This window comes from Stenella coeruleoalba, assembly GCF_951394435.1.
Source record: "Stenella coeruleoalba genome assembly, chromosome: 2".
NCBI classification, from domain to species: Eukaryota; Metazoa; Chordata; class Mammalia; order Artiodactyla; family Delphinidae; genus Stenella; species Stenella coeruleoalba.
In genome coordinates this window covers 72,773,668-72,794,942 of record NC_137147.1, presented here as the reverse complement: position 1 = coordinate 72,794,942, position 21,275 = coordinate 72,773,668, and the positions used below count along the sequence as shown (strand labels likewise).

Here is a 21,275-nt window from a genome sequence, read left to right as displayed (position 1 = left end):
AAGGGTCAGAAACTTTGTATGACTGTAGAAGTCCTTTTACCTTTCTGGGTTCTAATTACACAATTAGGAATTTGGATTAGCTGATAGCAATGATAGCTAACTTATATTGAGCTCTTCTGTGTTTTAAGCAGAATATTGGTTCATTTAATGCTAACAACAACTGTATGATTTGGGAACTATAATTACCTGTATTTCAGACATGAAGAAACCGAGGCATAAAGACATTATTTTGCCTGTGGTCGGTACATAGCTACTAAGTGGTGGAGCTGGGATTTGAACCTAGGCAGTCAGTTCCAGAGCTGGCATGCTTAACCACGAAACCATACAGCTTTTCAGCGATAAGTCTTAGTGTTCCAGCTCTAATCATACTCTGATTTTGGGGTTAAACGAAATCATATTTGTGAACTTTGCATTATTCTATACAAATGACACTTCACATCTTGTAATTTTCCAAAATGAGATTATTACATAAATCAGGCAAAGCCTCATAGACTGTGAGCTCTGATAGGGCAGGCACTGGACCTGTCTTATTTGCTCTTGTCTCCCTGTGCCTGGGACACTGTAGGTGCACGGCACAATTTGTTTATGGATTGAGGGCAGGACCATGGCAGAGAGGCACATTTTTGCTCAAAAGGTGGCCAGCTGGGGGAGTCCTAGCCCCAAGTCCAGGGCAGGCTGAAGGAAGCCGAGGCTGCCTAGTGACTGGACTTCTAGTGGGCTCTGAGTCCAGCGGGAGGCTGGGCTGGATGTGAAGGGTTGAGCTGCTTTTGAGAAGAGGCCCTGTCTAAATCAGGGGTCTGATCCCCTCTCAGCCAGGCTAGGGGACATTGCCCTACTAGTGCCCTACTGCCTCTCTCCTCCGTGCCTCCCCACAAGTGCTGGGCATTGTTGAGATCACACAGACTTGGGCTTGCGGGGTGAGTGTCAGTGCTTCCCTTGGGACCTGGGCTGGACTCTGGGGACCTTGAGGAATGCCTCTTGAGGGCTGCACCTGGGGACCTTGAGGACTGCCTGCCCAGCCCTGCCTGGCACTGAGCCTGCTTTTCCTTGGCTTAGGGCTGACATTTTTTTTTTTTGTCACAGATAGAGAAACTTTATTCAATATTTTATAACAATCACCATGACAACAATCAGTAATAATAACAGTAACAACCACAGTAATGACGACTAACAACATTGATGATGCTCGATATGATGATAAATTATCATAATAATATATTATAATTTGATATTATAATATCAATACTTACAGGCAGATAGGCCAATCACACATTCCGCTGTGAGTGAATGACCAAGTGCCCTTATTGAGACTCATGGGTTGGTTTGGCGTCCGAATCATATTTTTCACCTTGAATTGGGTTCTGTGAAGACAAAGGCCAAGCAGCAGAAGGAAAAAAGCGGGAGGAAAGGAAAATAGCAGGAGGAAAGGAAAAGCACTGTAAGTTGAGTGTTGAGCAAGGCGGGGACTCCTGGGACGACATAGGAGGTGAAGCCTGGCAGGGAGAGGAGACCAGGTCAAACAAAACCTGCCTGCTTGCACCTCCTCATCCTCTGCCCTGAGCTTGGACATCTGGCTCTCCAAGCCAGGTGGTGCTGGCCTCCCTGGAAGAAGGTGGGACAACCCCCCGCCCCGCCCAGGTTGACTTCTGTGGAGGCATAAAGTAGCCTTCCAGCCGCTCTTGGTTTGCAGCTCTGTGCAAAGGCCATTGGCTGCTGACGGCACCGCCTACAGCAATCATTACCCGCGTCTGTGCTGGTGATGCACAGACATGTCTTCCCACCAGATCTAAAATGAGAACCAGGTAACCTTGCAGTGCCTGGAATGCCTGTCTTCTATCACCATCCACCCAACATACAAGCTCTTTCGGTTGTCTCCCACGCTGTCTTGCCTGCTGCTCAGTGGTGCCATCTGCTGGACATGTACCCCTTCCCAGCCCTCTTCATTTGGAATGCTCTGTTCCCCAGTAAATAGCTACTCGACACCTGCCTTTCGCGTGCTTTATTATTATCAAATGTGCACGCAGATAGTTAAATCGTTAAGTGATTCTGCAAGAACGTTTATGAAAATACTAGCCCCATTCCGCACTTTTGATTTTTCCCCACACCAAAGGCTGTCATCCTGGGATCTCTCTTCACTTCTTGGTTTATTCTCTTGTGTTGGTGGAGCACATCCTCCAGTGCTGAGAAAGGGGACTGGGAAGTAAACTATTTGAAAATGTTTTAATTTTATGTTGACGCAAACTTCTGTTATTCAGGTGTTGAATTTCCTAGACTGGTGCTCCAATATTCTTTTTATTTCTCTAGTTTTCGTCAGTCTTTTTTTTGCTCTAATATCTGGGAGATTTCCTTAGGTTTATCCACCAATTCTCTATATCAGGCTGGATGGCGAGGGCGCCACAGTAACCAGGGGAATGATGGGAGGCAGAGAGGGAGGGAGACAGCTCCCGTTGCCTTAGATGAAGGCTCAGCTCTGGGTGGAGGTACACTGTTTAGCCTCCTCACTTCTTTTTTAAAAATTTAATTAATTTAATGTTTTGGCTGTACCTCGCGGCACGCGGGATCTTAGTTCCCTGGCCAGGGATTGAACCCACGCCCCCTGCAGTGGAAACGTGGAGGCTGAACCACTGGACCGTCAGGGAAATCCCTAGCCTCCTCACTTCTGTCCCTGCCTTTTTGGTAGAACCCAGGGAAGCTGTCTGCTTTGGACTGTAATTGTGTAGTGTTTGTGCTGGGCAGGTCCTAGGCTCTTCTTTTCCATGGCATGGGGAAATCCTTTTATATTTGGGCTAATTCTCCTGCAGATGTTGTAAAGTTTTCCTTCCTCTTATCAAACCCCAGCATCCGACAGCTGGAGCCATGACTTTCTCTGCATCTCCGAATCAAATCTGCACTGGTGGTTGATCTTGTCTTTTCTGGGTGAGCTGGTTGAAGAGATCAGTGTGGCATCAACAGCTTTTTTCACACTCTGTGTCCAAGAAGAGCTTCTTATTTTCTGGGCTCATGGCCCGGGGCAGACCCAGACACTGCCTTCAGGGCATCCTTAAAGTTCTCCCATAGGTGGTCCCTTCCAGCACAGCCTCTGGACAATCCTGAGGAAGTCTGCCCTCCCCCATCTTCTTTCCTGGACAGCATGGCACTGTGTCCTGTGGTTTCCCTGCTCCCTGGGGACTGTGCTGTGTATGGGAGTAACAGGGATAAGATCATTCGCTGAGCATCTAAGCAGTTTCAGAAAGCACTTTTGTTTCTCTGCATTTTTCATGTTATGGTCATTTGTAAAAATATAGAAATAATTTTATAGAGAATGGATAAGCCATTTATTTAATTATAATTCCGACACAATTATCTCCATTTTTGAAGAATTCTGTCCAGTTTTCTCCCCAAACGTACAGTATTCCACACTGTTGCAGTCAAAGTGAATATACATTTTTGATTCTGCTTTCTTCAATTCACATTGTATTGCATTTCTAACTAGATTTGGAGTTAGGACTCCCAAGCTGTGAGGCAGGAGCAAGCGGGAGATGTTGGCAGTCCCTCAGTGTAGGCAGCCTAGGTGTGGGAGGCTATGGAGGCAGGAGAGTCACTTCAGAAGGAGGAGCCAGGCAGGAAGGCCTGTCCTCCTGTCTCCTATAAATTAGAGTGAAGTCTGTTTGATGATCCCAGAACTGTGGCCCGGCATTCGCCGTAGGCTCTTGTCAGGTATCCTGGGACTGGAGGGCTTCTGTGCTGGTTTCCCAGTCCTGGTTCCAGCGGTAGGTGGTGATAAGCATCAAGTATGTGGCAAAGAATGTTAAGAAAAGGCTTGGCTTAATTTCAAAAATTCTGCCTAGAATTCTCTAGAAATTTGGGGTCACTCTGGTGTTAGTGGCAGGCTGGATTTCAGGTGCACTCAGAGTTGGCTCTAGGGCCAAGTTTGGCTGAAGCCTAAGCATCCCTTTCCTGGCTTGGAGATATCCTACCCTGTACTGGCCTCTCATTCATTGGCCTGATACCTTTCATTTACTGTGGATGACTTAATTAGACCTGAGATTCCAGAGACCTGTAGGCCCATGATGCTTCCCACTTTGTCCTAAGACCTTGGGCTCAGGAGAGCTCTCTGTTTTTTTTGTCACAAACATGATTTTGGTGTAGATGAGAGGGTATAAGGGATAGAGACTGCCAGAAGCCATGGGACTGAGGATCACCTTTAGGGACACTTCTGATGAATTGATATTGGCTTATCTGTGACCTGGCCTGGTTTGGGTAGGTGTGGGGATGGTGGAAGAGATGGAAGGAAAGGAGAAGGTGGATGAAAAGTTAGAAAAGGAGTAGGAGGATGAGAGAGGGCACTCACTTCCATAAAGCATGGCTCTTTTAGTTACTGCAGCTTTCACTGGAGCTACGTGGAGTGAGTGAAGTTAAAAGCCATGTTGCTGTGAGTCCGAATTTTTAGGAAGAAAATGCTTTCACCAAGGGAGGTGGTAAAGGCTCCGTGAACTGGAAGTTGTGACTATCCCCTGGCCATTTTGGGCTCCTCATATCAGTGGACCAGCAGGCAAAGAAAGGAGGTACGATACTGGCTGGAGTAAGTGACCACGCTGCCTGTGAGAAGCTAGGGTTGTTGCCGTACAAAGGGTGAAGAGAAGAGTATGACTTGAACCCAGGGGATTCGCTGGGGACACCCCTTGTACTTTAGTGCTCAGTGATCATTACAAATGGGCAACAGCAACTAGTCAAACCTGTCAAATATAAGGCAGCTAAAGACTCAGCCCCCTCAGGGTTAGAAGTCTGGGTAACCCCAGCAGACATATAACCCAGGCCAACTCCAGTGTTGGCCAAAGGGGAGGGAAATCTAGAATGGGTGGTAGAGGGGTGAGATGAGAAATATCAATTAAGACCCGGGAGCAGCTGCAGCACAGGACCCTGTATCTTGATTTGCCAACCCTCTTTAAGTCTTTTTAGGAGACTGTGATTGGCTATTAAACTGAAGGTTTGAACTTGTACCTTCCCTCTCAGGAAAGAAGGATGGGCATCTTGGTCTCAGGCAAGGTCCAGATACTGTAAGAAGGTGCAAGTGGATTTGGGTGGCATAGGGAAGGCTTCGTCAGGACCATTTTATCCACTACCTCTGATCAGCTCAATCAACTATACTTCCCAGCTCACACCATTCCCATGGGTATAAATCCCTAGCCACCACTACCTTTGCTAAAGGCAAAAGAACGTCCATGCGAGGCACTAATTGGCAAGGAGAGACCACCATGCCTGTGCACTGACCCAAGGGATCCCATGAAGGCTTAGCTTCTTTAGCCACATCCTGGATGTGGCTGAGTGATGCGATCTGGAAGTGCAAGGATATTTACCCCCAACAGAGCAAACCTTGACCAGCGGAAGAATGAATGGGTGTATGTGCTTATGCATAGGTAGGTCCATGTGTGGTACTGAGTCAGCAATAGTTAGAATACCAGGGGTTTGGAGCCAGCATATAAAGGAAATAAAGATAGTTGTTAATCCTAGCATCTAGAGTAACCACCATAATTATTTTGATGTTAATTTCTTCTAGTTTTCTTTCTATGCACACATATAATATATAATTACAAAAATTGAGATGCTACTACAGGGAGATGTTTATGTTGCTTTTAAAAAGCATTCTGTTATATTGCATTTTCCTACATGATTCAATGTTTTGAAATAAATTTTTAATAATTTCAAAATATTCAATCATATGAATTTATTATTTAAACTTTGTTCCACGGCTGGGAATCTAGTTTTTCTACTACTGAAAATGCTGAGATTAAAATTTTTATTCATAAACTTTTGTGTATATCTCTTTATTAAAGATGAATTTCTGGAAAGAGTTCACTTAATTGAAGGGAATCACCATGCCCTCAGAAGCGAGGAGTGGTATCAGCCACAGGCTCCGGTTGTGTCTGTCCCTGTCCCGCCCTTTTTCTCTCCTCCGGCCAGTCCCTCAACTGGCAAGAGTTGGAGGCCAAGCAGGCTCTAGGCCTTCACCTTCCTGCTGGTTACGGAGCAGCCGTTTGTGGCTGTCGTTCATGCAGAACTTGTGATGCTGTCCCTCCTCTTATCTGTTCCATGTATTTGTTTTGCAGAAGTGAGTGACAGATGGTCTTCTCTGCGTCTCAGATCAAAGCTCCACAGATGGTAGATCTTTTCTTATCGAGGTGGACTGTGAGGAGGGCCCAGCGCGCTGCCAAATGCATCTAGCCTGGGGGTTCCCAACGGAGGGTGATTCCTGCCCAGCTCCCTCACCCCTCCCCAGCCACACCCCCAGGGGACATACAGCAAAGCCTGGAGATGGTTTTGATTCATAAGTTGGTTGAGACGAGGCTGTTGCTACTGACGTCTAGTGGGGAGAGGTCAGGGGTGCTCTAAACATCCTACAATTCAAAATGTTCTTAGTGATTCTGAATATCCCTAAAGATAAATCAGAGTTGGTGTTGAGTTGACGTTGAAGGCAAGGAAGGATCTGGTGTAGTTTCTTCTTTATGTTGGAAATACGGGTCCTGCCTCTCCAGGGAATCCCTTTCTTTTCTTTCTTTCCTTATTTTTCTTTATTTTTTTAAAAATTAATTTATTTATTTACTTTTGGCTGTGTTGGGTCTTCGTTTCTGTGTGAGGGCTTTCTCTAGTTGCGGTGAGCGGGGGCCACTCTTCATCACAGTGCGCGGGCCTCTCACTGTCGTGGCCTCTCTTGTTGCGGAGCACAGGCTCCAGACGCACAAGCTCGGTAGTTGTGGCTCACAGGCCCAGTTGCTCCGCGGCATGTGGGATCTTCCCAGACCAGGGCTCGAACCCGTGTCCCCTGCATTGGCAGGCAGATTCTCAACCACTGCGCCACCAGGGAAGCCCTTTCCCTATTTTTCTTCACCGTTTCCTCTCTGTCTCTGTCTCTCTCACACACACATCACACACCCACCCCTTTCAAGGCTTACGGAATGCCTGACGCTGGCAGGAGACAGCAGCAGAGAGAGGAGACACACACTCAGTTCTGGAAGTGGGGATTTATTGGGAATTATTGGGAATTCTGTGATCTGGAGGAGCCTTCCTGAGGCTTAGGGGTGTGGTGGGACTTGAGCAGGAACCAGAGGCAGATCCAGAGTGAGTGGCACAGAGAACCTGCTTGGGTCCAGTTCCAGATTTCCCTTCAGGCTGGCCCAGGTTCCAGGTTAATTCTCTTTCAGGACCTTATTGATCCAGGGCCAGTAATGGGAGATCCGGGTGAAGATGGCAGGGGGCTTTGCATCCCACTGTCCATAGGAGACAATGCCCTGGGCCACCCCAGCGCAGAGAAGAGGGCCCCCTGAGTCTCCCTGTGGGACAGAGAGGGAAAGGGAGAGAGAGAGAGGAAAGGTGAGCCAGGGAACCACCCACTCCTCCCCATGGACGAACTCTGAGTTGGTCAGACCTATTGGGTTAGCCAAAAAGTTTGTTCAGATTTTTCCATAACATCTATGGAAAACCCTGAATGAACTTTTTGGCCAACCCAATAGCATCAGCGGCGAGAACCCTGGTTCCTCATGAGGTTCTATGTCTCTGTCTGATGCTGCTTCTTGCTTTCCTTCCTGGCACCCCATGACCCTGTGTAGCAGCCTGGGAGGGATAGTCAGAGACTGCCTGGGGCCGCGGGAGGATGATCAGCCCAGGGACAGTTCCAGCTCCTCAGTCCTATGATCTCAAACTTTGTCACTGGCTGACACTCTGCTGACTCCATCTCCTTCCAGGAGATGTCTGGACCCTGAACAGTGATTGTGGAGAAGACCCTAGTCTGAGGATCACCTTAAGTGCAGATTTTGTCTTCTGGGGATTGCCCACGCACAGCGGGAGACTGTGGTCGAAGTAGTGAAGTGTCTGCAGGCCTGGGGCTCCATGAGTCTCAGCTTCACCTCTTGCAGAGTGTTGGAGCCCGGCTCCTGAACATTTGTTCTTCCCCAGCCAGCCACCCGGCCCATTCTCCCGGGTGGGATGAAGTTGAATTGGGGTGGAAGGGGGAGTGTCCCCACGGCCAGGGTCAGGTTGGCTTTCCCCTTCAGCTGTGAAGGAAACGAGGGCTGTCAGAACTAGAAATGGGCTTGAGGGCAACTGGAGACAATCAGGGAGGAATAGGGCGACTTGCTTCACATTACAGCCACTTCCAAGGGGAGAGTTGAGGGGTAGAGGCAGGTTGGGGAAATGTCAGGGCAATGGGACCTGAAGGAGAAGCCCTGGAGAACAGGAAGTGGAGAAGGGGAAGAAGAATTTCCACCTTCAGTAACATGATGTCATGGCGAACAATAGAGTCATTGTATTTTGGGTGAGGGAACTGTTGTACGACTTCAAGCTTCTGCCATGTGTCTTCTTTCTTTTTTATGTTATGGGCTCCAAGGGTGACCATTATAGACCTTTGTGAGGGAGAAGAAGGACAAGGTAAAACAGTGACAGTGTGATTTTCTCCTGAGATATGCCCATTCTGAGAAAAGGGGACAGAGTCTCTCCCAGGGTCAATGGTTTCTTCCCAGCCTCCTTTATCTGGGCCACTTGTGGTATTGGAGGGGCTCAGGTTTTACTCAGGGAAGAACTTTCCCAGGGAACAGAGACAATTTCCAAGACCCTTGGGACTTGCTGGGGACTGAGCAGGTCATGGAGGACCCAGGGGACAGGATTGGCATTTCCCAATCAGGGCCAGCCCTTTGGAGCCAGAGGTGTCAGAGGGAAGGGGGAAGTGCTGGTCTCAGGTGGACGCTGTTCTCTGTCTCCCATGGAAAGGATGGGTTCAGGTCCCTGGGAACTGAAGGCCAGTGTTCCTGAAAAGGACATAGAGGAAGTGGCCCAGAGAACTGGGTGGGACCCTGAAGAGTGAGTCCATATCTCATGTGCTGGGGTCGGGGAGAGGGAGCTACTTTTGGAAGAGGGGTGCTGGGATGGGGTCTCCTTTCCTTTGAGGAGAGCTGAGCTCACAGTGACTGAGTGTCAGGGGAGCTATTCAGTTATGAGACCGATTTCCTTAAGCCCAAGTCTTGCCTCTCCTTAAAGAGACCCAGACCCAGGAGGTCCCCCTCAGGCCCCCCAGGGGGTGTCCCTGGTTGCCCCTCTGGCTGTTTACCTCCCATTCGGAGATAAACAGGACCCTGTTGTCTCACCTTCCTGCACAGTGAGCAGCCGTCAGGGCAAAGTCCCTTCTCATCAGGAAATCACCAGAAGCCACCAGCATGTCCTGGGGAGTGACAAGTTCCAGGTGGGCCATGTAGGGGCGGGAGTGTGGCTTGCTCTCTGTGCCCCCGATGATGTCCCCTGGAACAGAGAACCCCAGGGCTTGAACACAGAAAATGCACAAGCTGGGTTAAAGTTGGGAGAGGCTTCTTTCTAATGCATCCTCCTCCTGTGATCTGCCCACCCTCCCTCTCTGGTGCCTCTGGTACCTGCTCTTCTTCCTCCAGGCACAGCAGCCAGCTCGGCCTCAGATGCCATGCCGTCGTGTTTCACCTCGGATTTCCCCCACTCCCATTCTGCACCTGCTCGACTCTCCTCTGTCACCGTGCAGGACAAGCTCTCCAGGTTCCTGTCTCAACCGTCTCCATATCCCATGAGTGCTCACAGATCGGCCAAATTACAAGGCCAGAAGGCGAAGGCAACACAGGACTTTAAGCAGTGTCACACGTTATATAAAGAGAAGACACCCTCTTCATCCTGCCTGCTCTGGGCTTTCCCCCGATCAAAGTGGGGTTCCTCGTTCCTGGGAACTACCACAGGCTGCAGAGAATGGGTGACCACAACCCCAGTGGAAATTCACTCTGGGCTCTTGGGGAGAGATCTGGGGTTCTGTTTAAGAGTCAGCTACTTTCAGACTAAAATCTTATTTAGTCTTGATGCTGCAGCTTCCAGATGGAATGACCCAACACTCACCAGCTTCAGCTCTGGAGCAGAGGAGGAAGAGCAGCGAGGGGAGAGGAGGATGATGCATCTTCTCAGAGAGGCTGTCCAGGACAGGTGCCTCTTCTATTTTCCAGTCTTGGGTTTATAACTCCCAGCAAGTGAAGGCAGGGCAGGGCTGGTACCCACAGGAACTGCATGGTCACCTTTTCTTCTCTCATTCTGAGCTGGTTATCTTTCTAATCAGAAGTTTCCCCAGAGATGCCCTCTGTTTTGCTGGAGACAAGGTTGAGTCCTGAACTCCTGAGTCGTGGCTTCAGGGATGAGCTCTCGAGCCTGGTGCCTCATCTGTGGTGGGAGATGGAAGGATCATGTCTTTCCCAGGTAGGGAAGCTCATTAAAGCCCCATCAGAGACATGGGTGGGGGAAAGGCTTTACACTGCGCATTCAGAAAGCACGTGCGCTTTTATGGCCATGACCCACAGCAGGAAATACATTTTGCAGAACGACCCAATGCGTATACTATATTTATGTGTGAGTACATGAACATAAACTTACACACGTGTGAATGAATCAAGAGTTTCAGGAAACAGTATTTATCCTTATGTGCAATGCTCTCCATTAGTTCCCACTCCATTCCATTCCATTTTATTCCACTCCATAGTAAAACAGAAGCTGCACCCCGCTTAAAGGATGATTACCTGCCATTTGAAAAAATATTGATGTGGATCTCTCTCTTCCTCCAAATCAAAACTTCACTGGAAGAAGAGAATGATACAAGAAGATTAGATGCGGGAAGTGGTCAAACCCTACGACTGGACTTTACATACCTTATCACAAGAGCAAAGGGGATTGGAATTAGCATTTCTTGAGAGAGTATGCATATCATTCATTGTCATAATCTTAGATATATTAATATTTTCATAACAACCCTGTGAAGTAGGTAGTATTATCTCAATTTTATGAATCTGTCTATCAAGGCTTACGGTTCAGAATCAGACTTTCCTCATTTCAAATGAAGGGCCCTTTCTGTTCTACCACCAAAGACAAATAGAGAAATAGAGTCCTGCTAATGGGAATGTAGATATAGAAGGATGGTTTGCTCCTGGGGTGCTGGGGTTTCCTACTCTCACATTAGGAATCAAGCTTGTTTGATTGAAATAGAATATACACAGATGTCAGTATCTGAGGTTTGACTCTTTTCTTCCCCACCACAACCTTGGGAATTACCATTACTGTCACTTTACAAATGTAGAATTGAGAGTCAGACACATTAACGTGATCCATATCACACAACTCGTAGCTCTCATAACTGGGTTTCAAGCACTTCTGTTGTTTTCCCCAGACTTCGAGAAGCAGCGAGTCCAGGGAAGAGTGGGATAACTTGGTGGAGTGTCATTTCTCTTGGAAATTTATAGGGTATTTAGTTCAGAGATGGTGAAGCACAGGGGATGAATACTTTCCCCAGATCATTCTGTCATGCCCTTGGTCTCATCTTGGGCTTGTGGCTGAGGTGATCCATTCCTTAGTATGTACTGGCTGGGTGCTCTGTTGCCCTCAGCTCTGACCATCTCTAGAGTACAACATTTACACATATTCCCAATGTCTGAGGAGCCTCTGCACCAATTCTTTCACTCTCTAGAGTTGCCAGATAAAGAGTGCCAGTTGAATTTATATTTCAGATGAACAAGAAATCATTTTTCAGTACACGTATGTCCCAGTATTGAATGGGACATACTTATAATAAAATAAACTGTTGTCTCTCTAATATTCAACTTTAATTGTGGGCCCTGTATTCTTATTTGCTGAAGCTGTCAGTATTACTCTGGCATCAGCGGAACAGAGGAGAATCTGGATGTGGAAAAGTTCTGTTCCGTGGCCATGCACCCCATAGACCAAAAAGTGGAGGTGTAAACAAATGAAGGATTCCTGTTTTTCACTCATGCAATTAGAAATTGAGAGGTAGGTAGTCCAGGGCTAGTCAGATAGCTTCATAGCATCATTAAGGTTCAGGTCCACCTATACTCAAGTTTTGTTTCACCTGCACTGGCTGAGGGCAAGGGAATGGAAAAGATAGAGCTTCAGAAATGAAGTCTGCACTATTCGCCCGTATCTTCTTCCTGCTCTGTCCTGGTTGTTTTTGCATACTTTAACAGATTTCCTTTTTCTCTCTCCTCTGTCGTCCTTCTGCTATTTTATATGTGGTATGTTGTTGGTGGTGAACTTTACATTTAGTCTATGGTTTAGGGATATCAGTTTGGGAGTGTGACTAAGTTAGAGGTGGAATGGCTATCACCTAGAGATCCTGAACTTGGAGTTGAAAGTGGTAACTTAAGAGACTGGGTCATTTCAGCTCTAGGGAGAGTTAAGCCTCATTTTCCTTTGTACCAAAGGTAGTGAAAATTATGTTCAATGGGAGAATTTTTGTTTTTAGGAGGATTAGGTGTGAAAAAATAGTGCACATTCATGTTGGGCAGCCAGTGATGGATTGTAGTGGACATTTACCATGTACGTGGTGGATCCTTAGTGTCTTTTGAGCACCTTTCCTGTATTAGAGGAATTCCCAGTTATGATTCTTGCCTTCCTAAGGTAGAATCCACAACCTCCTTCCTCAGATTCTTTTGCATCTAGGGCCCAATCATGTGACCGAGACTCTGCCAATCTGATGAATGGGTATAAAATTTGATTTAGGAGGGGGTAACATGAGGGAGGAGACATCGTGTGGGATTAACTTATTTATTTATTTATGGCTGTGTTGGGTCTTCGTTTCTGTGCAAGGGCTTTCTCTAGTTGTGGCAAGTGGGGGCCACTCATCGCGGTGTGTGGGCCTCTCACTGCCGTGGCCTCCCCTGTTGCGGAGCACAGGCTCCAGACGCGCAGGCTCAGCAATTGTGGCTCACGGGGCTAGCCGCTCCGCGGCATGTGGGATCTTCCCAGACCAGGGCTCAAACCCGCGTCCCCTGCATTGGCAGGCAGACTCTCAACCACTGCGCCACCAGGGAAGCCCTGGGATTAACTTTTGGAGTGAGGGTGAGTGGTAGAAAGTCTGGCTTGGGGGGAAGAATTGGTTATGGTTCAGTTGTCTGGTGTTTCCTACAATGCCTGGGTCAAGCCAACAGTCCTGTGGTGGAGTTGGGACATTGTTTCTGGCTAGGTAGCCTCCAAATCCAATTCTGCAACATCTTAGGAAGCAGATACTGACTCTATAGGAGGGAGACTATACTAATAATGAACTGTTACAACATGAATGTGTGGTCAGGGGAGGTAATTTCCCCATTGATGGAGATATTCAAGTAGAGGTTGGATGGAGTCTTGTTTAAGATTCACACTTAGTGGAAAGGAAAGAGTGGACTTGATGTAAAAGCAATGGCATTTTAATTATGGCAGTGATTCTTCAGCTACTAAATGCAGAGGGATCATCCCTTCTCTGAATTTCTGAAACATTTATTATCTGTGCTGTTATTCACTTTGACATTTAAGTCATGAGGCTGGCTTTGCAGTTAGACGGGGTGAGCTTGAATCTTGCTTCTGCCACTTAACGATCTATTGATCTTAGGAGAGTTCCTTAGGTTCTCAGCCTTAGTTACTGCATCTGTAAAATACGAAGAATGATATGAAGCAGGTTTTTTGTTTTGTTTTAGAATTAAATGTGGTGCTAAGTATAAAATGCCACATGGTTGGTCCTTAATAAATGCTGGTTTGTTCTTTTAATGGTGTCATACCTTGTGCTGCCGTATAACCGTTTGATGCACATATGATGCATATGTCCTCAATGAGGCTATATATTTATTTGGGTAAAGAATAAATATTATACTTCATTTGAATTCCCCTAAACACCTTCCGATTAGTCAGATTTACAGACTTCAGTTATGGTATGTTTTGCACAGCATCTTGTTTCTATTCATTGAACTTCAGGCTGCCAGGTTGTTTCTTAACCTTGTTCTTTGAGTAATGGCTTGTCTTTTTCAATTGAGCACATGTCTTAAAAGTGGTTTTACCCCTAGTTTGCCATGTAGGGATTTAACACCTATAAAGTTTCATATATGTTGAAGTGTCTTTTAAGAAATACAACGCATAAAGGAAAATTGGCAGGGACTTGTGCCACCTTGCGTTAGATTGAGACAGCAGTACAGTGGAGCCGGAACAGCACATGGGCCGCATTTTCCTAAGTGGACTGGAGCTCACTCTATGCTTTCCCTTACAATAAGCTCTATATGCTTCTGTAGTTGATGTTTCCAAATGAGTATGTTTTCCTAAATTTAAAGTCTAAATTTAACAGCTTACGTTCAACATCTGTAAAGTAATTTGCAAGGATAAAGCTGATTCGTTTTACGATATTCTTTTTTTTTTACCCCCCTTTGGACTTTCTTTTATTATGCTAAAATAGTGGTACTTTTAGGATTTACATTATTGTACTCTCCAATACAAAGTACGCAGTGTGTTAAAGTATACAGTACACCATTTTCATACATGTACAACAATGGTGGATGAAAAATGTCTCTTAGCAGTAATACTGGATTGTAGCCTCTGGTTTTATCAGCTGCATACTCTAGGACTATTATATAAGTAAAAATCTCTCTTGTGAAACTGGAGAGTGATTAGACTGTGCAAATTGATGTAGTAGCTTTCATCCGCCTCTTAAAGGGTGCCACCACGGAAAGTCCATTTAAGGTGTTGGTAGGTTTAACAAAGTTGGAATGCTGGCACTGTTGAATTGAGCAGCAGTTCTTCAGACCTGGCTCAGAGCTACAATGCATTTAATATATTAAAGCAGCTCACATGAGGACTTTTTGCGGGCCTTCCCAGGCACTGGAGTTTTTCTGCTAATTCGCCGCACTAGGTCATAAAAGATCTCATTAACATTTATTTTTGATTTTGCAGAGGATTCTAAGAATGCACAGTTGTTTCATTGTCTTGCTAAATTTTGACCTTGTTCCTTTCCTACAACTCTTTCATCTTCCAAGTCACACTTATTACCAACCAGAATCATTGGAACATCATCAGTGTCTTTAACTCAAAGAATCTGTTCTCTCGGATCTTGTAAATCATTAAATGTGGACTGTGCTGTGACGGAATAAACTAATGCAAAACCTTGTCCGTTTGTCAATCCCTCATTGCTATAAATTGTTCCGTTCCTGCAGTATCCAAGATTTCAAGCATACACTGTTGTGCATCTACTTCAACTTGCTTTCTATAAGAATCTTCTATCGTAGGATCATATTCTTCAACAAAAATTCCTTGAACAAATTGTACAGTCAGAGCAGATTTTCCAACTCCTCCCGAGCCAAGAACGACTAGCTTTATACTCACACATGGTGCAAACTTGTAAATTCTAGTACCTCTCGCGCTGTCACCGGGTCCCCGCAGCCAGCGTCGCCTCGTGCTCCCTCCGGCTCGCCGCTACCCGCTGGCGCTGCTCCGGCTGGCTTACACGCCTGACTCTGGGCGAGGTTTGGCGGTGTCGCCTTGACATCAAGCGTTCAGCCTCGGGGTGCGCGGGTGCGCCTGTTTTACTATATTCGTGCTTTAACTCCTAACACGGTAGTTCCTTTTAGAATTCCTGCACTCTGCACATTTGTTTTTTTAAAGTAGACAGAGTATCCAGGAGAAGGATGAATAGAGAGGTCCTCTGAGATGATCCCAAGTTTTGGATCGGGAGGAAGATATGTCATGGTTGTGTGTCCTTACTTCTGTCCCAGCCTCTTCAGCAAGAAACCCCCAAATCATGCTTTTTTGGAGTTTCTTTCGGATATTTCTCTTTTCCATTCACCATTCCTGCAATAGGCTCTTATTTGAGGAGGGAAAGTCGGAGGGTGCCCCTTCTCATGAGTTTGAGCAAAGATCTTTTACCTGGACAGTTTCTCCTATAGACTCTGTGATGCTACCACTCAATGTTCGCACTGTCAGTCAGACAGGCCCACTTCATGGGCCATCACCTTCTGCATCTCAAAATTAACACTGTAGCTATGATGATCTGATCTTTTTTGCATGGGCTGTAGGGGAGACTGGTGAGGCAACAACTGTTACTTCCAATCCAGGAATCCACATGATTTTTTAAAATCTATGGTTGTTGCCAGTGGTAGAATCAGCACTTTCAGGTTCAGTGCTGCTCGTCACAGTCTACACCCCTGCTTTACACGGGTCATACTATCAGGGAATAGTTCCTGGATTGGGAGAGACTTGTCTTCTAGGTGGTCCTAGAATGGCCTGTTATTCTCCTTCTACTGGGATTGTTGTACTCTGTTGAGGCCTTATAAGGATGTCTCCTTTGTCTAGTCATTTCTCCACATCCTACATTCTTGGTTGCAAGGATATTCTTTTGTTTCTAGAATGGCAAATGCTGTCCAGCTGCAGATACGATTTTGGTAAGGCAGTTGGGAAAGTGTGAAGGGGCAAGTTATGTGAGATGAATGAGACAGATAGTGTACATTTTCCACAGTCAGAGGGTTGGACCAACCCTCCACGTGTCATTTAGGGATTTTTTTCAGTAGAACTCTTTTCAGTAGAGCTTCCCCAAACCACATTTGGGGAAGGGTAGAGGGAGGAAATCAGGACCACGGACAGCGTTAATGCTTCTTTTCCTGGGGACCAAAGCCAGGTTGTTCAGAGAGAAGAGAAAATGAATGGGTTGGCATCTGGAGGAAGTGTGGTGGGTGGTCAGGGAGAGATGTATACATAACCTTGTATCTCAATTGTATATTACTCTGAATTACCGCTAGGAAAATCTCTCTCTGAATCTCTCTCTTTCCCTCTCTTCCTTTCTTTCTTCCTCTCTCTTTTACTCTCCCTCTCTCTCCTTCCTTCCATTACTTCCTTTCTCCATCCTCAACCTGAAGTTCTTTTACACAAGGGTTGAGTGTAGGGAGATGTGACTATAAAAGAATAGCGTGAGGGAGTTTGGGGAGGTGATGAGACTGTTGAGTATTTCAATATTGGTGGCGGTTACATGAATCTATATGTGTGTTAAAATTCATAGCACTATATACCAAAAGAAGTCATGATGATTTAAAAATAAAAAATTTCTTACCATAGTTCACTGTCGCCACTGTTCCTCAGATGAGGAAACTGGGCTTAAAGAGGCACAAAGTCAGAAAATGGAAGAGCATGGATTCAAACACAGGCTCATCTAATTTTTTTTTTTTTTTTTTGCGGTACGCGGGCCTCTCACTGTTGTGGCCTCTCCCGCTGCGGAGCACAGGCGCCGGACGCGCAGGCTCAGCGGCCATGGCTCACGGGCCCAGCCACTCCACGGCATGTGGGATCTTCCCGGACCGGGGCACGAACCCTTGTCCCCTGCATCGGCAGGCGGACTCTCAACCACTGCGCCACCAGGGAAGCCCCAGGCTCATCTAATTTTAAAGTTCAAAATCTTTGCACTCTTTTTTTTTTTGGGGGGGGGTGCTGTGTTGGGTCTTTGTTGCTGCACGTGGGCTTTCTCTAGTTGCGGCGAGTGGGGGCTACTCTTGGTTGCAGTGCACGGGCTTCTCATTGCGGTGGCTTCTCGTTGCGGAGCACAGGCTCTAGGCGCGCGGGCTTCAGTAGTTGCAGCACGTGGGCTTCTGTAGTTGCGGCATGCGGACTCAGTAGTTGCGGCTCGCAGGCTCAGTAGTTGTGGTGCATGGGCTCAGCAGTTGTGGCTCGTGGGCTCTAGAGCGCAGACTCAGTAGTTGTGGCACACGGGCTTAGTTGCTCCATGGCATGTGGGGTCTTCCTGGACCAGGGATAGAACCTGTGTCCCCTGCGTTGGCAGGTGGATTCTTAACCACTGCGCCATCAGGGAAGTCCAAAATCTTTGCACTCTTTATTGCTGCATGCCTTGAATGTTCAAATGAATAGTCCAGAAAGCATAGGCAGGATCTGTTATCCATCACTATAGTTTTGCCTTTTTGGGAATGCCATATAAATGGAATCATACAATGTGTGACTTACTGAGGCTGGCTTCTTAAACTCAACATAATGCCTTTAAGGTTCATCCAAGTTGTTGCATGAGCAATAGTTTGCTTCTGTTTATTGCCGAGTAGTATTGCATTGTATGCATGCATCACAGGTTGTTTATTCATTCACCTGTTGAAAGACATTTGGTTTGTTTCCAGATTTTTATAATTATGAATAGAGCTGCTATTAACATTTGTGTACAGATTTTAGCATGAACTTAAGTTTTCATTTCTAGAAGGTAAACATCTAGGGGTAGGATTCTAGGTCGTATAATAAGTGTATATTTAATTTTGTAAGAAACTGCTAAACTATTTTCTAAAGTGACTGTATTTTGCATTTCCCCCAGCAATGTATGAGAGTTCTAGTTGGTCTGCATCCATGCAAGCCCTTGGTACTTTTGGTACTTTTATTTTTAGCCATTCTAATAGATGTGTAGTGGTAGTTCATTGTGTTTTTAATTTGCAATTTCCTAATGACTAATGAAGTTGACATCTTTTCATGTGCTTATTTTCCACCTGTAAATCCTCTTTGGTGAAGTGTCTATGTCTTTTGTCCATATTTTAATGGAGTTGGGTTTGTCAGTACTTAATATATTCTGGATACAAGTAATTTGTCAGCTTTGTGATTTGTAAATCACACCCAGGGGTCTTTCCTGACTCACTCTGAGGCAAGTTTCCAGCAGGGTGGCAGTTTCTTACAGGGAAAGGTCTTAGAGCTGGAGCAGCCCATGGGGTGGGCTCAGGAGCAGGGAGCAGTGGATTATGAGGACAAGGCAAGAGTAAAGTCCTGGGCCTGTTATTCTAATTACAGTAAAAAAAATTTTTTTTCTCAAGCAAGCTGGAGTTATACCCTATAAATGTGGTTTTAATGACCTCTTCACCCCACTCATCATAGATCCTTTCCTTGATGATGTTTGAATGGCAAAGCTTTTTATGAATTTAAAGCCTACTCAATATAAATCACTTATTAAAATAAATAGCAATTTTTGGAGAAAACCTTAAATTCCCAAAACTCTGCCTTGACTCTCGTATAAGACTCCAAAAGTCACTATAACAAAGTACCACAAACGAGGTGATTTAAAACAACAGAAATTTATCCTCTCACAGTTCTGGCGGCTAGTCTGAGATCAAGGTGCTGGCAGGATTGGTTCCTCTGAGGGCTATGAGGAAGAATCTGTCCCACACCTCTCCCGTATATTTTGTTTACACCTGTCAATCCTTGGTGTTCCTTGGCTCATAGATGCATCACTCAATCTCTGCCTCTGTCTTCACATGGCCTTCTCCTCGTGTGTCTCTCTCCTCTTCTCTTTTTTTTTTGGCTGTGCCATGCGGCTTGTGGGGTCTTAGTTCCCTGACCAGGGATTGAACCCGGGCCCTTGGCAGTGTAAGTGCTGAGTTCTAACCACTGGACAGCCAGAGAATTCCCTCTTTCCTCTTCTTTTTTTAAAAAAAAATTAATTAACTAATTTGGCTGCATCAGGTCTTTGTTGTGGCGCGTGGGATCTTCACTGCGGTACATGGGCTTCTCTAGTTGCGGCGTGTGGGCTCCATAGCACAGGGGCTCAATAGTTGCGACATGCGGGCTTAGTTGCCCCACGGCATGTGGGATCTTAGTTCCCTGACCAGGGATCAAATCCACGTCCCCTGCATTGGAAGGCGGATTCTTTTTTTTTTTGCAGTACGTGGGCCTCTCACTGCTGTGGCCTCTCCCATTGTGGAGCACAGGCTCTGGACGCGCAGCCCCAGCGGCCATGGCTCACGGGCCCAGCCGCTCTGCGGCATGTGGGATCTTCCCGGACTGGGGCACGAACCCGTGTCCCCTGCATCGGCAGGCGGACTCTCAACCACTGCGCCACCAGGGAAGCCCTGGAAGGTGGATTCTTAACCACTGGACCACCAGGGAAGTCCCCCCTCTCCTCTTCTTATAAGGACAGCTATATGGAGTAATTACATTTGCAATGGCTCTATTTCCATATAAGGTCACATTGTGTGGTACTGGGGGTTAGGACTTCATTATATAGTTTCTAAAGGATGCAGTACAACCATAACTATTCCGTCATTATACCCACATGCCAAGCCACTACACAGGGTATGACTATGTGAGGGTAAAAGTTGTCAGAGGAGCTGTGGGTGTGGGAGACACAATCACCAGGTTCCTGGGGAAGGAATGAACATTGGGGTGGGGTGGGAAGAGCAGATATTTTCCTGTTGGGCTTTATGACCTCGGCCCCGACAACTGTGACCCCAGGAGGAACTGGCTCTGTAGCACTTCCCTATGTGCTGGCATCAGCTGTACAGAGGCCCTCTTCCCATGAGTTTGAGCAAAGCCCTCTTATCTAGACCGTTTCTCCTTCTGACCCTGTGGTGCTGAGACTCTCTTATTGCTCTCAGTGTTGGTTAGGCGGGCCCACTCCTTGGACCCTACCCTCTGCATCACAGAATAAACATTGCAGTGATGCTGATGTGCTTATCTTTTTTTGGGAGGCTGGGCCAGCAACTGCTATTTCCGTGTCAGGGGTCCATGTGATGCTTGTTTGGTCTGCAGTGTTGGCCAAGCTAGAGTCAGTGCTTGTCAGCCCCTGGGGGTCCAGTTCATCCTGTGGGTTCAGTCCAGCTCCTTGCAGTCTCCACCAGCCCTACCACTTCTTGGGGGCCAGGCTGGCAGGGTGGGCTGACTGTTCTCCCCATGTCTCCAGTTGTCCAGCTTCCTGGAAAGAAGGGCTGCCCTGTGGATGTGCTGTCCTCAGGATCTGGGGGTCAACAGTGGGTGGGGCCCGAGCTACAGCTCAGTATGTGTGCTGGTTTCCCAAGCAAACATTACCCATAGGGCTTCTGCTCCTTGTATTTCACATTTAAAAACTCTTATTTAATTACATAAATATAAAACAAGAGTTAGGGCGTAAAAATTGTTTATTGTCATTCCAGCATAAGTTCTTTCATTTCTGAGATCCTGCCAAGATTTTTCTTTTTTAAAAAAATTTATGTACATATATCTGTTTTCTACATAGGGTTAGTGTTTATAATCAGATGGTTATGTTTATCACGTTTCTTTATCTTACGTCTACATTGATCAGTGGCAGAGCTGGAAGCCCAGATCTGTGGGCTGACAGGCAGTGGGGAAGATGGAGCTATGGGTCCCTGGTCTGGGCCAGGAGTAGCAGCTCCTTCTTGCACCGGCCAGGCCTATCTTCTTAGGCCTCTTCGGGACCATGGTGAAACCTGTATGAGGGCCCTTTGATGGCAGGCTTCTGAGAGTTAGCTGGAGTTTATGCTCCATTTGCCTGTATTCGGGTATGTATGGCTGCGAGTGCACTCTTCCATCTCAGATGCTGGCGGGTCCGGCATTCAGAGCATTGCAGTTCACTTGCAGGAGGAAATTTTGGAGAACTTGACCTAACTCAGATTTCTCTTTTGGAAGACTGGAGACACCGTGTCATTTCCAAAGGAAGATGACAGTTGAATTGGGTGACTCTGATGTAGTTCAGGGGCCAGACTCAC

At 46.5% G+C, this 21,275-nt stretch overlaps 1 protein-coding gene, 1 long non-coding RNA gene and 1 pseudogene across 4 annotated transcripts in view; 1 reads left to right on the top strand and 2 right to left on the bottom strand.

The window, feature by feature from the left end:
• LOC307179475 overlaps nt 1-21,275 on the top strand; it is a 43,029-nt gene that overhangs the window by 5,161 nt on the left and 16,593 nt on the right. Inside the window, exon 3 of one of the 2 annotated variants that reach the window (XR_013825393.1) lies at nt 9,411-9,967. The exons of the other annotated variant lie outside the window; for it this stretch is intronic. This is a non-coding gene — a long non-coding RNA (uncharacterized lncRNA). Of the gene's footprint in view, nt 1-9,410; nt 9,968-21,275 lie in introns of those variants that run through there. 2 annotated transcript variants of the gene reach the window in all.
• LOC307179467 (chymase-like) lies at nt 7,164-9,967 on the bottom strand (the record flags this gene model as incomplete). Its single annotated transcript, XM_079908661.1, is given in 6 exon segments — nt 7,164-7,307; nt 7,774-7,838; nt 7,841-8,027; nt 8,240-8,375; nt 9,114-9,264; nt 9,877-9,967. Coding segments are annotated over 6 exon segments (741 nt in total). The 5' UTR covers nt 9,935-9,967.
• Nucleotides 13,949-15,185, bottom strand: LOC307182213 (ras-related protein Rap-1b-like protein; annotated as a pseudogene). Its single transcript has one exon. The product of its transcript is annotated as a ras-related protein Rap-1b-like protein (transcript).